The following is an 18,177-nucleotide window of genomic DNA, read 5'->3' on the forward strand; positions in this document are numbered from 1 at the left end:
CGTTCAACTATAAGGTCCTATTTTGCAAATCGCACTCCTTCCTGTGAAATGAATTAGCATTTATTTTAATAAGAAGATATTAATTTCGGCTCATCCGCGTTTTCCTATATTGCCGACTCGATGAGTCCCGGGTGGCTTTGCTTCTCCCCAGAGGTGTGTTTGGACAACGAGCTGAATGCGGCATACCAATGATGGGGGGGCAGTTCTTTCAACCAAGAGATGTGAGGCGGGAGAAAATCTATACGTCAACTGTAATGTTTACCTTGACGTGACCCGTGCAGCTTAAGCTAATTCAGACGGATGTGGCTGTCTGAATTATGCAATATGGAGATCTACTTGGGTTCGGCGACGTTTGCTGCGGCTGGATGTCTCGTGACGCAGCTGACAAACACGTACAAAGCGGACAGATCTGCAAAACGCACTTTGCGAACGCGTTTAAGCAAGCATCTCATTTTTATTTTATTTTATTTTTTTACAAAGGGGAATCAAACACCATGTAAATTACTTTTGGTGGCGAAGACAAAATGCACAATGGACTTTTAGTGGATTCCTCTTCGGGCTCTCATTTAAATGGAAATTTGCCACTCAATGGTGTGCGGAGCTGCATCAAAATGGAATATTAGATTGAATAAGTCCCTGTGTTGCGGACGGGTAAAAAAAAAAAAAAAAAAAAACCCAGTTGTTCTGTGTGAGAGACTAATGTCAAAGCCCATTACAGGTGGCTGAGCGCTCTGTGATCTACAAATGATACCAGCCATGCTTAATGGTGAATTGGTTATACCGTGTCTTGCCTTGATATCTCCCTATTCAGCGGCTGTTTACTCCCTCAGCTGGCCGCTGCCCTCTATTTAATATTCTCCTGAGCCGGGCTTGAGATACGACGAGCAATTTTGTTTCTCTTCTTTCTATTTCCTCCTTTATTTCTCCACAATAAGCTCCGCTAAATCTACGCCGCCTCTCACCATATTGTTCAAAATTTGAAGCTAAGACTTCACCAATATACAGTATAACCCACTCTCTTCCCACTTCAGAGTGAAACTACATCTGCTTCTTGTGATGCTACTTTATCGTCCTTGCTCTCTTTCACAACATCAAGCAGTTATTTTTGCTTGCGTTCCTGTTTCAAACATACTTTTTCCACGCACACACACACACTGAAATACACTCCACCACTGCCCGTTTATTGACTTAAACCAAGTATTTCCTTGCCTGTGTTCCTTGTCTTTGTTCAGTGTCCAGGCCTGTGAATGCCAGGCTGTGCACCGGTGAAGAGCCCCCCTCAGCCGTCCAGCACTGCTCCATCCCTTGCCAGCACTCCTGCCTGCTCTCCCAGTGGTCGCCCTGGGGTGCCTGCCTACACGATAACTGCAAGGAACCACAGGGAAAGAAAGGTACGATGGAGTAAATTGGATATGAGGCAGAAACAAGCTTTGCATGGTTTCTCAAAATGTAATCAAAAGAGCTCAGTGTCTTAAAATACATGTTCAAACACTTCCCCATCATTCATGGTTTGTTAAAGGGAAAGAAAACAGCTCAAGCTTGTTCAAAGAGGTTTTGTTGTGTGCTCAGATTTACCTCAAACACCCGTGTTCAGCTCCAAAGACTGGAGTGTGTTTGTATTTAATTATATAATTTATAGCCGGGGTGCCCAAACATTTCCAGTTGGAGGGCCAAGACTACAATCTAACAGTGGGCCACAGGAAAAAAGAACAAAACAGTTCTATATTGTATTGTTAAGATGCAAAATGATACCTTGACCCCAAATCACCATGCTCAGATTATGAAACATAATAATTGGAGATCCTACATATTTACAGAGCACTTTCACCTCACAAGAAAATCCAGCGGCATAAACATTATTTTCTTTTCTTCATGTAACCTTATGGTGGGCCAACCTTGGTCCCCGGGCCCCACTTTGGGCAGCCCTGGTTTATAGTGACTGACATTACATTATATTGTATTGGCCTGAATTTTCATCTTTTCACACACCATCCAAGAGCTGGATAAAGACGTTTGCAATCCAGGGTTCCCACAGTTACTTGAAATCCTTGAAGATTGACATTTTTGAAAACAGACATAATAAATCGATGAAAGTGAAATTTATAGATTTTGCACAAGGAAAAGCTTTATATTTCTTTTAAAATTGCAAAATCTGTGAGCTTCTGTAAAGCCAGATTGGTCTCATTCATAGAAATTCTCAGTGCTGTAACTCCATCCATCCATTGTCTGTAGCTGCTTTATCCCTTTTATGGGGTCGCAGGTTTTTTTGCTGGAGCCAATCCCAGCTGTCTCTGGGCGAGGGCAGGGTACTCCTTGGACAAGTCGCCAGCTCATCGCAGGGCCCTCGCTGATGGCAGAGGCCGCCATGCAAGGTGCCAACCACACATCAGGTGCAATTTGGGGTTCAGTATCTTGCTCAAGGACACTTCGACGCGCAGCTCAGCCCGGAGCTGGGACTTGAACCACTGACCTTCCGATCAGAATTGGGTGTGAAAGTATTTGAAATTAATATAAGGAGGGTATTGGAAAGCTGATAATCTTCAGTTGTCACTTAATCCCTTCTCTTGTTGAAGAACATTGATGTCCAGAGCGCAGGCGTAACACCAGGAGAGGCAAACACGGCACAAGTTTGGGGCTCCCGAAAGAAATTTGGGAGAAGAGGTCCCCAATCGTCACTCATATTGGCACATCATGCAATGACAACTATAAACCTCCCATACAGGCACAATACTGTGCACTGCCACTGCCTCCAAATCAATACTTAATGTGTCAATGGCCTTATAATGCCGGTTACTAACAATTGAGTTGTTTATTTATTCATTTAGGGTTTAACTCTTGTGGTTTTTGGACAGACCATAGACTGTCGCCACTGGTCCAGAGTTTACATTTTAGTATATGAAATGAGTAAAGGTGGCTGTTTGTTAGTGCTACATGTGCAACCAAAGACTAATATTCTTACTGAAACATGATCCAGATGGCTGATACTAGCAAAACAACTGGTGTTAATGTAAAGACGCAACAACCGACCGCTGCACCAGTAATCACCAGCTGGTTCATCTTCAGATTGGACAACAACAGTAGCTCTGAGAAAATTGTAACTATCTTCCCTAAAGGAGTCCAGGGTATTCTTTAAAATGCCAAAGAAAAAAAACACATATCATCCTTCCAACGTTCTTGAAAAGCGAAAAACTGTTCTCTCCTAATCATGTCTGACAGATGGACGGAGAGAGGGATGAACACATCTGAACCAATCATCCAAAAAAGATTTTTACAGATAGCTATCTAACAAGCTGATATGATTTCAAATTGAAATTGATAATTGCACAGATGGGCCGGTGTTGAAATCAGAAGCACTCGGTCAAAAGCAATTAACTGTTGAGTTTTATTGCAGATAGCCACATTTACAATCATCTGTTCGCGCCTATTGTTGCTCAAGAGCCGAGTGCCATCAATATGGTCAACAAGGGGGCTTTATATTAACCTGGTTTGTACCTTGTATGTTTTCAATTTAGCAAGGCGCCGTGTTTTGAATGCCTAAACAATGGACTGTGTCCTGCTTTTGGCAACGCTGAAAACCAAAGGAGAGATGGAGCGATCGAGGCAGACGGAGGCTAAGAGGGAGAGCGACGGTGCAAGGGAGCGATGTTGTCAGAGCAGGAGAGAGAGAGAGAGAGAGAGAGAGAGGTGTGTGTTTGAATCATAAATTGTTTTTTGATGAGAGGAAGCGTGCTCCGGAGGAAGGTGGCAACATGTATAAACCAGCAGAAGAAAAAGACAGAAAGAGAGCACACCTGTAGTTCAGCTCTCAGTCCCTGGGAGGGTAGAAAGGAGCATCAACAGACAGGATGCTTCCTAACTGTGTGTGTGCCTCTGCATGGTGTGTGTGTATGTGTGTGTGTCGGTAGGTGTGCTCAAGTATTCAGCAAGCTCGTGCTGTCTGAATGTACTTGTCTCTTTTCGCCGGTGAACCCATGTCATATCTCAGTGCTTCGCGGAGGCTCAGCATTGTGTGTGCGGTGCAGGGCGGTGTGTGTGAGTGTGTGTTTTGCAGTGCCGAGCCAGTAGTGTGTCGGCGCGGCGCTAAAAGGGCAGCGTGACCTCGCCCCATGCCGTTAGTAAATGTGCATGAAAGCCCCCCGGGGAGCAAGTGAAGTGTGGAATTGTTCAGGTCAGTGCCCACACTCTTCAACGCTGGATCTCTATGGGATGAGCCGGCTGCTCTCTCAGACAGTGTCATTAATATATTTCAAGGGGTGGAGGAAAAAAAAAAAAAAAAAAAAAAGCAGCACACGCTGTTTTGCACCAGGCTCTCTTGTGGCATTCTGTCTTTTGATGGCATTCATAAAGATCCACAGCCCGCAGCAGCTACGCGAGTCTGAAACCAACAGAAAATCACTCGCAGCGAGCTTTGTTGCCGGCGAAGCAATGAACAGTTATTGAGTGGTAGGCATTGTTATGATCCAAGTCGTTCGCCCGTGGTCCTTGAGCTGCACAGAATCTCTCCTATTGAATGTGCACTTAGCCTTTATGTTTCAAAACATCAGAATAAACTGTGATCCGTTCCCTTCCGAAAAAGGCTTGCGGGATCCCGGCGTTCAGGTAGACGAGCCAGCCAGCCAAGATGCTTCTGCTGCCCCGGCTTTGCTCTCCGGAAAATTACAAATTCAAATTGCCTCGCAGAAGCTTTATGTGCTATTCACTTTTTTGCTTCGTTTTTTTTTTTTTTTTCATGTTATCTTGGCCTATCACATTTTGTAGCTATGAGGGAAAATGAATTGGCCATGGAAGGTTACTTTATAGAATTTCAGTAATGCCTATAGTAGACATCACAGAGCTGAAGGAAGGTGTATTTCTGAGTTACAGGGTGCTGGAAATCACTGGTTGGCCCTTGATTCCCTGAAATAAACCTGGTATGACCAAGAAACCTTTCAATTATTAATATCCATGGGGGCATGCCCACACCAAATTGTTTTTTGTGGTTTGGATGTGAGTAGCAGTAAGTGCTCTGGGCAATACTGCAATCGATCCATAGTCTCTTTTCTCTTGGAGAGCACACTCGGGCAGCACTGTGGATCAGACTCCTGAACTGGTGCCTGGCACCAGTAGACGGTCGGGGGATGTAATTTGTAGAGTGGGTATCCTGGGGTTAGACAGGTCTACCTGTGGAGGGAAAGAATGTGGGACCTTTTTGCCAAGTGTCAGAGCTGCGGTAAAATGAGCGTGGCTCCCCAAGAAAAGCTGCTGCTGAAGTGTCGTGGACATTTACCGGAGGAGGTGCCGTAGCCTAGAAATAGCTTTTTGATCCCACCATTTTTTATCTCGAAGAACATTTTTCTGTGTCATCTGGGAATTGGAAGAGCTCAGTAGTCGATAGAGACCAGAGATTAGAGGATGAGGTGTCTTCTCAGTGGGAAACCTTTTCATAACGAAATGAATATTGTATGAAAAGTCCAGCTTTGAGAAAGATCAATGTTGAAGAGAGCGCGATATGAATCCAAGCTGATTAGGTAATTGTCTTATTGATAATGATTGTGTCAGAATGTTGATCGTGTAATTGGACAATTTGCCAATAACTTATTTAGATTGTATTCAGGGCCATTTGTTGTTAACATCCTGTCATAGCCTCTTTCAGATCACTGCCATTGTCATCAATGTCATTTAAAACAGAGTGTCACTCATCAGTGTGTCTGATTTATTACTAACACAAACCAGCACAAAGGACATTGTCAATACCTGGAAAACAGAGTAATGAGGAAACACCAAGGTGGTCTATGATGCCACTCCAAGGGAACAGATGATTTCTCCTCCTCATTTTCCTTTCCAATTTCCTCGCACTGAGTTTTTGCATAGATGATAAGAAGACAATTGACATAGCTTAAAATGTGATCAGTATAAAAGAGTGTTTTTGACACAAAATGTGGCATGTTCAGGGATGACAGCACCAGTCCAGCAATGCAACACCACGTTCTTTTTCACGCCTCCTGTTTGAACAGCCCAGTCGCCAGGATATAGTGTCAACAGTAAATGTTTCTGTAATACAGACAAGAGTGTATGTGTCATAGGCTATGTACCATATCGGCATTGGTACAAAACAGCACAGCATTATATTTACATGGTTATCATCTCAAGTGGGTAGCAGGGAGGTGGAGCTGCTGGTGGTGGAGTTTCAGGTGATGGGTGACCAAGTGTGAAACCACTGGATGTTTCTGACAAGGGCCCACCACCTTTTTTTCAACATTTGCAAGCTCACACCACTTAATATCTTAAAGGCGAGCTCATGGGCCGTGTTTGTGGCCGCCAAAACTGGGCCACATTTGTGCAGACAGAACCGCGTGTTTTTATAAGGAGACCAGTGGACATTTTCCAGCAGGATTTGCGGTGACCATAAGAAGTATGCCGAACGATGATCTTTTCCTCACCCTAACCAAGTGTTTTTTTTTGTTTTTTTTTTTGTTTTTTTTTGCCTAAATCTAACCTAAGCACATCGAAAACTAAACCTAAAGAAATGTAAAGTTGCAACATTAAGGAACATAAAGGTTTAACTTGTCTTCAGATAAGCAGCAGAAGCATACTTACACTAGCTCATATTGGGAGCCTGCCTATGCTCCCACATTTCTAAGAATCTTTTCGAAGTTAGGCCCTATGTTCCCACATTTCCTTTTTCATAAATATGTTTCAGATTTTATCCCTCTTTCTCCCAGTTTGGTAGCCAATTATAAATTATCAATAACCCTAACCCAAAACATCTTGTGGGAGGATAGGGCTTAAATTGAAGGGAAATGTTGGAACACAAGACCTATTTTATGGAAATTTCCTAGAAATGTGGGAACATAGAGTTATGGGACCATTGAGCTGTGGGAACATGGGGACGACCCCCTCAGGTTTACTCTGCTGATTGGTTGGTTGGTTTAAACATGTAGTTTCTCCTAACTTCAAATGGCTGATAGCTGCTCCACTGTAGTGCCATATGATTGAATCGCAAATGAACCAGTTATTAAGATAGCCTGTCAGATTTGTATCTGTTTACAGCCAATAATCTCGTCAGAGTTTAAAGAACAAACAAGTCTTCCACACTGATGTCTCATAGCAGACGGTCTTTTCATTCCACTGATGTTTTTGTTGAGCCAACTACATCAAGCAACTTTTCAACTACTGCGCATATCGTTTGATTGCAGTTTTGAAAAGCGTCCTCTATTCATTTATTTAGTTATTGATCTTTATTTATTTATTCCAGTGCCAATAAAGACTTTCAGTCCTTCATTTGTATTCCACACATGCACAAAAAGTGACTTAGACGGCGCAGCTTTAGATTTTATAGATCAGCTGTGCAAATCTGATGAACTGCATCTGGGCTCATTTACATCTCTAATCCTTTCCTGCAAAATACAGTAAGATTTTGACAATACTATCAGGCAGGCTCAGTACATATACTTATTTCCCAAACCACCTGTATGAACTTGTTGGACAGAACATTCAAAAAGCCAATTTGTTTCCATTCAGTTAAAGGAGGATGTTTGAGGTCGAGGCCTTACTCACATTGATTAAGGTCATAGTAATCGAGTCGAGTTCTACCACGATGTGCTGCACAATGTTGGGAAAAAAAAAACTGACGTTGCAATATTTGATTCTCTGGAATATATATATTGCCTTATGAAAAGAATTGTTTTTTCTTGACATTGCACGTGCTGCGATTGTGACTGTTGTGGATGCGCAGATTGAATGCTGATACTGAAATTATCCACCACTCCAAACCATAATGGTCTAGCCATTCACAGACCTCACTTTGTGGCCAAGTTATGATAGAACAGAAAAGCTGATGCCATAAAGTTGGAACGTCTTTGTATCCTGCAGCAGTAAGAAGGCCTTTCACTTGAACTGAGGGGCCTTTTGCAAACAGCCCCAGACTATTGTCCCTCCTCCACCAAACTTTACAGTTGGCACCAAGCATTCCAGGTGGTAGCGTTTCTGATTCATCCATCCATCGATTGCCGGAGTAGTGGAGCATGACTTTTCTCTCCAAACAACACATTTTTCTCGCTGGACTGGAGTCCAGTTGTGCTGTGCCATGGACTCCAGCTGATGCTTGGCATTGCGTGCTGCTGCCCAGGCCATGAAAATCCATCATGTGTAGCGCCAGACGCACAGTTTGTGTGCTTCCAGAGGCAGTTTAAAACTCTGTAGTGAGTGATGCAACGGAGGATTTTTTTCATGCTCCACGTGCAGTCTACACTTTGTGGCTGAGCTTTTGTTACTCCTAAGTGCTATTGCTTCACAATAACAGCACTTACAGTTGACCAGGGCCAATCGAGTAAGGCGGTAATTTCATGAACTGACTTGCTGCGAGGGTGGCATCCCGTGACAGTGCTAATTTTACAGTCACTAAGGTCTTTACTGCTCATTCTGAATGCTATGTTTGATGTTGTGGTCATGTGCTGGAATGTGTGCACCTGTAGCTTTAGCTTCTATCGTGGCTGAAACACTTATAGATAATAATTCAGACTGCCCATTGACTTTTGAACATTTCATGGTTCCAGACTCACTTCCCACCCTGGCTGCACTGGTGAGGCTAACTTTTTCATTTAGGTGAACCAGCACATATTTAATGGTCACGCAATATACATTTTAACACACTGCGTAAATGATTGTAAACTGGAGTAAAGGTGTAAATACATGTTTCTTCTTATTTGACGCAGGAGACCATGTAACTGTGACAATCTCCGTTTTAACCTGGTTGGTGTCTTTTAAATGTATTACAAACACACCTTGAAAATATAATTACAGTAGTCTTAGGGAAGAAGCTACACTGTCACACGAGAGACCAGATTTCAGGTTGCATTATTCCTTACATACTCCTCTGACTCTGATCTTTGCGCGCCACTATTAAATCATTATTTTCTTTTACTCAATCGCCGAGCAGAGGAATGTTTTGTCTCGCATCAGATAACGTTAACTGCTCGGCCTTGGGTCTTCATTTGAATCATATTATATCTAAATTGCATCACTGCAGAAGTCAGATGTGTGCTGCTCCCTTGGGCTACTCTACATGTATTTCACATTTACAGTGGAGTAGAAAACATATCGAGGGTTCATTATGTGTTGCTCCGTGTGCCTTTTTCTGCCCTGTTCGACCTAGAGAAGATTATCCGATTGTGAATTTTTTACGTGAGGATGATGAAAAATGGAAAATGATAAACTAAAATCTACTAAAGAAAAAATGAATATGCATATTTGCACTGTTTTAAAGCAAATTAATAGATTTCAGAGGGATTTCCACTTTTTCCTTTTTAATTATTCATGATTTTCTTTCACATACCCACAACTGTACAGCACATAAGGATATGGTTGTGTGATTTAACTCACGCTGTTGGTCTTTATTTAGACTATTGCTACGCACTGCTGTTAACCTCTCGGGACTAATGGCTGTAAACAAAAATTGAGATTGATGAGCTGTTTTCACATTTCTGCCACTGCAGTGATGTTCAGTACTGTAGGTGCCAGCATGGAGCCAGCACACCTCAGCCGGTAGCCTCCAATTTAGTAACAGCAGCAGCAGCAGCAGCAGCGGCGGCGGCAGCGACAGGACAGTGAGACTCAGTAATTGGAGAGACAGGTGTCATCGCGAAAGTTTTCCTACTGTATCTTGACCCCATTCACTCAGACTTATTCACTTCTTTAAACACCTTCTCCTTCACCGTGTCACATTGCTCATTATGTTGCTCACCTTCCCCTGTCTCTCTTCTCACTAGGGAAATTGGATACAAGCGGAGATTTATGAGCTCCTCTTATCTGTCTTATCTGTTGTGTTTTAGATATATTCTACGTGTCTGTTTTGGAATATTAAATAAGGAGTATTTTTTTTTCAGATAAACAAAAATTAAATGAGGAGGAATGCGAGTTTTGTGTGAGCATGTTTAGATGGGTTATACACTCGATATTTTGCACAGAACGTACCACTGACAAGATTAATCGAGTTTGCAGGCAATACAGAGCTGGCAGGCGCCTGGCTGATAAGGAACCAGGTGATGGTCATTAGCTGGAATCCCTTGGTAGGCTCTGGGAAAAGGGTTGGAACAGGAAGGGCTGACGACTCCCAGCTTGTGTAAAATCTGGCTGTTTATAGTGAAAATGAATTCCAAAATCTTGTCTTTTGGTATATCCCATTTTCTGAATTTCTTTCGTTTGTGTATTGCACTTAGTCGCTAGAAGGCCTGACGTTACATCTGCCAGCTGAAACCACCTGGGCACAAAGCGGTATGTCCGACAGGGTTAGGCTAGCTGGTTAGCATGCTATCTTCCTTAAATCTGGGCAGCACAGACATAACCTCAACACTGTGGTTTCTTCACACAATATAATGGATCCTTCCATACCAACTCACCTAGGGCGTCACAATTCATGTCACGGATGTTCTTGAAAACTACATTAGTACATACCCAACCTTTGGTTACAAGAAAGTGAAAAACTACTGGAATTTGATTACTGTAACCATTCCTCAACTCAACTACCTCAGTGAATACATATTGCCAAGTTTTGTGAGGGTGTCTTGGATTTTCAGGACAAATTTCTACCAAATCTGGTGAAAAATAATGGATTGGTAAGGTTCAAAATACAAATACATAGAGTCACTGAAATGCTGAAATTTTGCTCTGAGAGCTAAACTTTAAAAAAAAAAAAAAAAGTAAAAAGTATTTCAGCATGATTTTTTTTTTCAAGACAATCCACAACATGAACTGGGAAAAGTTCTGGGTTTTGTGTGAGTTTGGCTTGTTGCTTCATTTTTTTAAAAAAACTAAAGTAAAATTCTGAGCCATTCCAAATGTTTGAAGCAAACGGGATAAAACAGTAAGGTGATATGACTAAAGGTCAGTCATGATGGTGGTACTTGGGGAGTCTAATGTTTTCTGGGGTGGGGAGCCAAACCACAATCTATTCCTGAACCAAGCCAAGTGGTCGTGCCTTTATGCGGCAGGTTGTATAGTCACAGTCACAGCTGAATGAAGCAGACTTCATTAAGGTGTAGGGGAGTGGAAAGCTTTGGGGGAACCTCGCTCTTGGCAGGCATCTATCAGCATCATTCAGAAGCTGCATTTATCAATTTCTCAAACATTGTGTTGTTTTTCACATTGATGTTTATGAGCATGCTTGGATTTTGAAACAACCCTTGCACATATCCAACACTTTACAAAAATGTCTATCTTAGCTCAGCATTGTAATTTGTTCCGGTAGTCGCGCAGAACTTACATTTGAATGACGCACGTGATCGGCAAGTCAGCATCGCTCCAGTCTAACTATGAGAGGGTTAGAACCAACTGCGGCTCAGGGCTTATTAGTATGGGATTGCACCTAATGTGGCGAACCCTCCATATGGACGTGCAAATGGGGTGGAAGTGGATTGGGTGGAGAGGGTGTAGGGGTGGTTTGAGAAAGCCCCTACTTTGATTTACAACCTCATACCTAACACCTTCCATGTGGAGTGAGTGGAAATGGACTCTACGTCTCACTCAGCACCGAGCCACTTAATAGATCATCCTGTGGACAGCTCCTGCCACTGAAATTGAATCTAATAAATTCATCTACCACTTGTGCCTTCATTATGAGATATCTCCTTCAGTGCTAAAAAAGGTGAATAACTTAACGGACGAGTAAAAACCACTTGTTTCAGCTTAGAGCTTGCTGCTATCAGGCACACTTTCATTACCCAAAAAGTATTACCATTCCGAAGTTATTTATTTTCCATCAACGACAATGTTATTAGGAAGAAGCCGTGGAAAGAACAAACCTTGCCTCTTTTAAACTCCTGTTTTCGTGATTCAGCTATAATATTACCAGTGAGACATTGCTGCTCTTGTTGGGAGCTGCTGCTGCTGCTGACAAAAGCAGAGTTGATAAAAGACCTAAATAATTCATCACAGAGTCGATGCCCAGTGAAGACTACATCTTAATACCATTTTTTATTAATTGGCTGAGATGGGTTCTCGAGACGTTTTACGTGAGACAACATGCTAACTGTTGCCTTGTTTTTTTTTTTGTACAGGAATAGCAACAGCTTTGCTGACAACCCGTCCCTGTTCCCTCCCTAACCTTCCTCTTCTCTGTCAGGTTTCAGACAGAGGAGGCGAGAGGTGTTGTGGGAGTCCAGCAGTCCTCTGGAGACCTGCCCCCATCTGGTAGAGTCCGTCCCCTGTGAGGATCCCGCCTGCTACCTGTGGCAGGTCCAACAAGAAGGAAGATGCGTACCCGCTAAAAGCCCCTGTGGTCCTGGAACGGCGGTCCAGAACGTGACCTGTGTCAGCACTGAAGGTAATGTCCTCGATTTGCATCATAAGGAAGCAGTTCACGTAAATATTTAAATCTTCAGTCACACCACTGAGATTTGTCCAGGAAATAAATGCAAGGTGATTTTTTTTTTTTTTTTTCACTTCGATGTCACCTTCCTCCTGCTATTAAAGCACGCTTAAAGGACATTTTGGTAAAAATGCTTAGTCGCTTCCTTGCCAAGACCACGATGAGAAACCATCCTTTTTGTTACTTTTGGACAGCAGCCCAGCCGCCGGAATAAAATGTTGTCACAGTATGTTTCTGCTGATGGTGGTGGTGGTGTGATAGCTGGGCGAGTCGGCTGCCAAGTTTGAGATGTTTTTTCAGCATGTATAAGCGTGAAACCATCAGATATTTTTGAGGGGAAGTCGGGACATCTTCAGCCGTGTTTGTGTCCACAGAAAAATAGTCTTTCTGTGGCCAAAACATAACCTTTTCCTTGTGCAAACCAAGTTTATTTGTGCCTAAACCGAACTTTAGCAGAGCTTTGTGCAGGTTAATTTCAATTTCAAAACTGAGCCTCAAGAAGTGTAAAAGTTTGAACATTTTCATGATTAAGAGGAAACGTGCATTGCCAACATTAATAGTCAATAAGCCAGCACTTTTGCTCTGTTTCGATTTGTTATGCTAAGGTTGCGCCATGCTAAGCTAGCCCCCGGCTGTAGCATCATACTTGTGGGATCAATCTCCTCATCTAGCTCATCACAAAACCAACAAGGTTTAATCTCCCAAGAAAAGTTCAACTATTCTTTTGACAACTAATGAACGCTATGAAATGACTACTGGAGTTTTTCTTTCAGCCATGTAGCTCAGTAAGTTTAAAAAGGTGCCACAGTAGAGCCGTCAGTGCCAGGGTTGGTCCAGACACGTAATGTTATCAGCAGCATTGTGACGCATGAACTATCAGGTATAATGTGATCCATTGTGCTCAGTCGTATCATCACATTGGGTGATAGGAACATCAGTGTTAATTAAGCATGAATTATTCATGAGGGTCCATCACTGAGTTTATAGGCACAGAAAACATTGGCCTGATTAAAAAATCAGAATCGCAGCTTCCTGCTAAGCATTAATTGCTCATCTCCATAGATTATGAACCTAATTGCGCCCCTCTTTTTTGCCTGTGTTTTATTATTCTGTCACAATGGATCATGTGTATGTTTGTCAAGAAGGCAGCAGAGGGTCCAGATTTATTAGCCGGCGAGAGAGCGTAATGAGTTTTGACAGGACGGCTAAGAACTCAAGCTTAGGTGGAGTTTGAAGAAAAAAGGGCTTATGAAATTATCTGCTGCGGATTTATTGTTCGTGAATGTTGACAAGTTGTTCACTGTTCCCTTCCTTAATTGGCTTATCGAACTTTCCATTTAAGCATGTTATTTTCTCGCACAGTCACAACAGTGTCACGGCCAAAAATCCCGTAAAGGGCTCTGTTTTACACAAAAAGACACCGCGGGCTGGCAGAGCAGTGTTACAGGTATGGACTGAAAGAATCACTGAGCGTGACAATATGAGTCACAGTTTCACAAATGATACCGTTTGTATGGAAACTAAAGAAGTTTCAGATTTAGACTCGCAGTTACTGTTTTAATGTTTTAAGTGGAACTGTCGTTACGTGTCTTTTTACTTCCACAAGATCTACTGCAAAACACACTGGCTGTCTAATCTGCACAAAACAAATGATAAATGCATATTTCTGGAGAATGGCTTTTTTTGTTTTTTATTGTGGGTTTCTGTTGTGAATAGTTCTGATAAAATGTAACTTTAATGAGAAAAGATGTTTCGGCATGCTGGCAGTCCTAGTGTCAAGGATTTGACACCGACTGTGTCAATTCATGTTATCCAAATACAAACGCAGCATCTACACGCTGATTACTCCTAATGACAACCAAACCAAAACCAACTGCTGCTGCTATTCTTCCTTTAATGAATTGAACGTTGGACAGATGGAAACATAGATAATTAGGTGGACAGAATAACGTCTGTCTGTTGCTGTGATTCTTATGTTTTGTGCAAACATCTCGTTGACCCCCGGTTTTTGATCGCGGTCATTTTTTATTTTCCTCCAGATAAAATATGCTTTTTGGTTACTTTTTTTGTTGTGCTTTACGTATCAATTTAGTAGACCTTGGGGAGAGGCAGCCCACTAATTGGCAGTCTGTCTGCGCATTCACACTCGTAACATCTAAAGCCTTCCTTACAGACTCCACACAAGGAGAGATGATGGACGCTTTGTCCGTGTTTAGTGTTTAATTTAGACCAGTCTGTAAAATCTGTTTGGTCACAAATTCACAACCCATTATAAACATATATATGAACAGTTTGAAAAAAAATTCAAAATTTTTTCTCCATCAGTATTAATATGGACTAGGTAAATTAATATGAAACATAACAGTCGGATTATATCAGTTAAACAAACGTTGACAGTTACTGTTATTGTCATAGTTTTAAATGAAAAAATAGATGTATTGGGTGTATACAGTCACTAATGTCCAGCATGCATCAAGATTTGGGTTAACGACTGAATGTTTTATCGTGTGCATTTTACATTTTAAGCAGGCTGTTATCAGCCATCACTCATCCCAGATGTTTTCAAGGCAGCTTCAATCGAAGCGATCTAAATCCGGTCCTGGAGGTGGACTGTTAGTGGCGTTATCCGCAACATCTTTGGGTGCCTGTGGTGTCGGCGAGGAGATTCCAATAATGTTTTTACAGTACTTTACAGTTCTGTGGAGAGAGCCACGGGTGTCCGAAGATGCTATGGCAGGAATATTTTCAGAATGATGGTGAAGAATGAAATACCTGCGGTCATGCTGTAGTCGCTCTCGGCTTGGCTTCAATCATTTGAACTTTTTCCCGAAGGTGCAGAAAATAGCTGACAGGACAGTGGAGAGGCGAGAGAGAAAAGAGAGGTAGTGACACATCTGGAAAGGTGAAAGGATTGTTCTCAATGATAAACAGTGAGCAGCTATGATGTTGGCAGATGCACATGTCTGTCAGTGGAAGCAGCTCGCCGTCCCTCCTAATCATGCCGTAAATTAGCCGACCTAATGTTTGTTCTAAAGTCTGAATTAATTTCAGCTCCCTCGGTTCATTTAAGATGTTTATGGATGAGATGTGATTGGTGTCTGAAAAAACAAAAACAAAAAAAAAACAGGCTGTCTGCAGTCCAGCTCATCATGACCTCACCTTATCTTGTTATTTGCAAAAACAAGATTTAGTTTCACCCTGTCGGCAGTTTGGGAAACTTCCTTGCTCATTCACTCAAAACCTGCGTTAACCAATGATCCAGTCATGAGTAAATTCATACAACATTTTCATCTTTGGATCTTACTTTTTCACCATACATTGGGAAATTGGCTCCTATCCTTTTATTCTGCTGTATCCAAACTGCCCTCTCCAACTGGATGAATTCCAATAAAAGTAACCCTTTATCAGTACAAACCATCATGTCTAAATCTGTTCATTCGAATTGATTTCAAACCAGATGTTAATTTTTTATACAGTCGAGTTTGGTCAAATTTGGATTTGCTCTCCACTTGGGGAGGTGGAAATCTAACATTTCAGCCATTTCATTCAGAAATCTAACATTTCAGCCATTTCATTCATAACTTTGAGCTAAGTATTTTGACTTAGAGTTATCTGTTTTAACTATGTATCAACAGTTTAAAGCCTTTGTCCACTACTTAAGTGCTTCTCCGTTTTAACAATGACTTTTAGCTTACTATTTCACCTGTTTCTGGCTATTTATCCATTACTTTTAACTGCGTTTTATGCACCATTTAAGACTTATAGCTATTTCAACTGATTGTCCATTACTTTGGGATATCGATTTCAGCCATTTATCAATTACTTTCAGCCGTCTATTTAACCACTTTACCATTTAAGGATAAATGGTTCAAATACAGTGAGTAGATACGACTACCATTTATACTTTTAGACAACATTTACACCAATTTCCCTGTTACTTGTTATTGATAGAGTTGTCTGCTTGCTTTGCCAGCTCTTTAGTGTTCAGGTGTTAAAGTAAATAGATATATATATATACAGATTAGAGATTGTGCTTCAAGGAAGTCACTGCTCCAGGAGCATGCTTTTAACTTCAGTTTATTTTCAGTGTATAGAGTCACTTGGGACACGGATTTGCAAATGCTTCCAATGTGCATGTGTGTTGGATGACGATCTTACAAAGAATAAAATTGGTGTTGATGTAAACACATATTTACTCTCTACTGTAATAAGGTACGTAGGTGTTTGAAGTGGCAGGCACCATCTCAGATTGTGAGCTTCAGTCAAGTAACAGGCCCCCGAGAGAGATGTAATGTTTTTTTCCACTTTACTCCCTGATTGAGCAAGCATTTGGTTTCCAATTTCTCTCTCAACGCTACTCTGCATTTCAAGCCTGAAAACTCAGGCTGAGGACAGTTTGGGAAAGTGATGGATAGCACTTTACCAGCAAAGTTGATCTAATGGCTATTTAAATTATTATCTACGACTGCTCAAGCAATCAGAAAACATTCCCTGTCGCCTAAATGGCAGCTTTTATATTTTAGCAACGACACACGGTAATTCTTAAAACCACTCAGGGGTGGATGAAATGAAATAGACTGGCCCAGTGTTGGAGGACATTTTGGTTCTTGGCCATGAGTACGACCCAGAGGGATCTACCCCTGAGAGAAAAAAAAAAAACTTTTCAGATGAAAATGCATCAGTCTGCCGCATCACATAGTCTCTATGTACTTCCCCTCACCTGTCTCCTGCCATCTGCCATTCAGCTTCAGGGTGTGTAGATAGAAGCATAGTCCTCGAAGAACACGGCAAACTCGAGTGGCTGCATACAGCCACTAAAGAATGCAGTAACTACAAATTAGATCACATCAATTCATGCACAGACACCCTTAATATCATTGCACCTCATGCCGAAGGCATCATTTTTGCTGAAATTAATATGTTTTAAATTACCTGTGGTGTGTTTCAGAATATGTGGAATGTGTCACTGTTAGTCACTAGTGTGGATGACCTGTTTAATTGTACCTGTCGATACATGATGAGACTGACACTGATTAACACTGGCACAACTGTCAAAGTGTGATTTAGCAGTTCTCTTGGCAGATAAGTTGTCTGGCTGTATGTTTTTTTTTTTGTTTTGTTTTACTTTTTGCTCCTTATTTCTTGAGGTATTGCTGTAAAGTAATAAATCTTTCATAGAGTTACTGAAGATTGAGCCATAACTGTGAAAAATGTATCTATGCAAGTTTCTGAGGATCCGATCTGCACTTTGTTTGTGTTTGTCGGTTAGCTTGACTGGGTCATGACTGACCTAAGGCCAATCTTATGTTGACAGCAGAGAGAGTTAGGCTGCTTATCCATTCAATGAAAACCCTCCCATATTATCATGTGTCAATAATGCAGAAGCTAAAGCATTCAGTCTTTGAACCTTGTCATCGTCCACTTGTGCATGTTAGCCATGTGAAGAAGAAGTTGCCATGCATGCAGTTTAGAGCTGGAGGGAGCTGCATCCACAGTTGTTGCAAAATGAGTTAAAAGTATTAAGGTGTCTCCCGCAGGGAGGGTAATGGGCACTTATTGCATTCCACAATAACTTCATTGGGCCGTAAATTGTGGCAAAATAAAAAAAAATTAATATTAAAAAAACATGCTGTGTTAGTGTAACCCACTGGCTTTTTGCCTCAGGCGGAGTAAAGTTGTTTTGACAGCTCCTGCTCGCTGCACGGCGACCATTCACACGAGAGGAGTGAGCCCCATTTCCTGGACTAACTATCAACCACAGCACACACTCAGTGCACCTGTGACTGACAGCTGACATGACAGATGTAACCCCTCATGGATGCATGCTGGCTAAC

At 41.8% G+C, this 18,177-nt stretch overlaps 1 protein-coding gene across 2 annotated transcripts in view; it reads left to right on the forward strand.

Moving 5' to 3' along the window:
• thsd7ba (thrombospondin, type I, domain containing 7Ba) overlaps positions 1 to 18,177 on the forward strand; it is a 166,079-nt gene that overhangs the window by 66,982 nt on the left and 80,920 nt on the right. For both annotated transcript variants that reach the window (XM_037110810.1, XM_037110811.1), the window contains exons 6-7: positions 1,233 to 1,391; positions 12,098 to 12,298. In XM_037110810.1, the coding sequence (XP_036966705.1) occupies positions 1,233 to 1,391; positions 12,098 to 12,298 (360 nt within the window). The remainder of the gene's footprint in view (positions 1 to 1,232; positions 1,392 to 12,097; positions 12,299 to 18,177) is intronic.

The sequence above is a fragment of the Acanthopagrus latus genome, chromosome 9 (genome assembly GCF_904848185.1).
Source record: "Acanthopagrus latus isolate v.2019 chromosome 9, fAcaLat1.1, whole genome shotgun sequence".
Taxonomy (NCBI): domain Eukaryota; kingdom Metazoa; phylum Chordata; class Actinopteri; order Spariformes; family Sparidae; genus Acanthopagrus; species Acanthopagrus latus.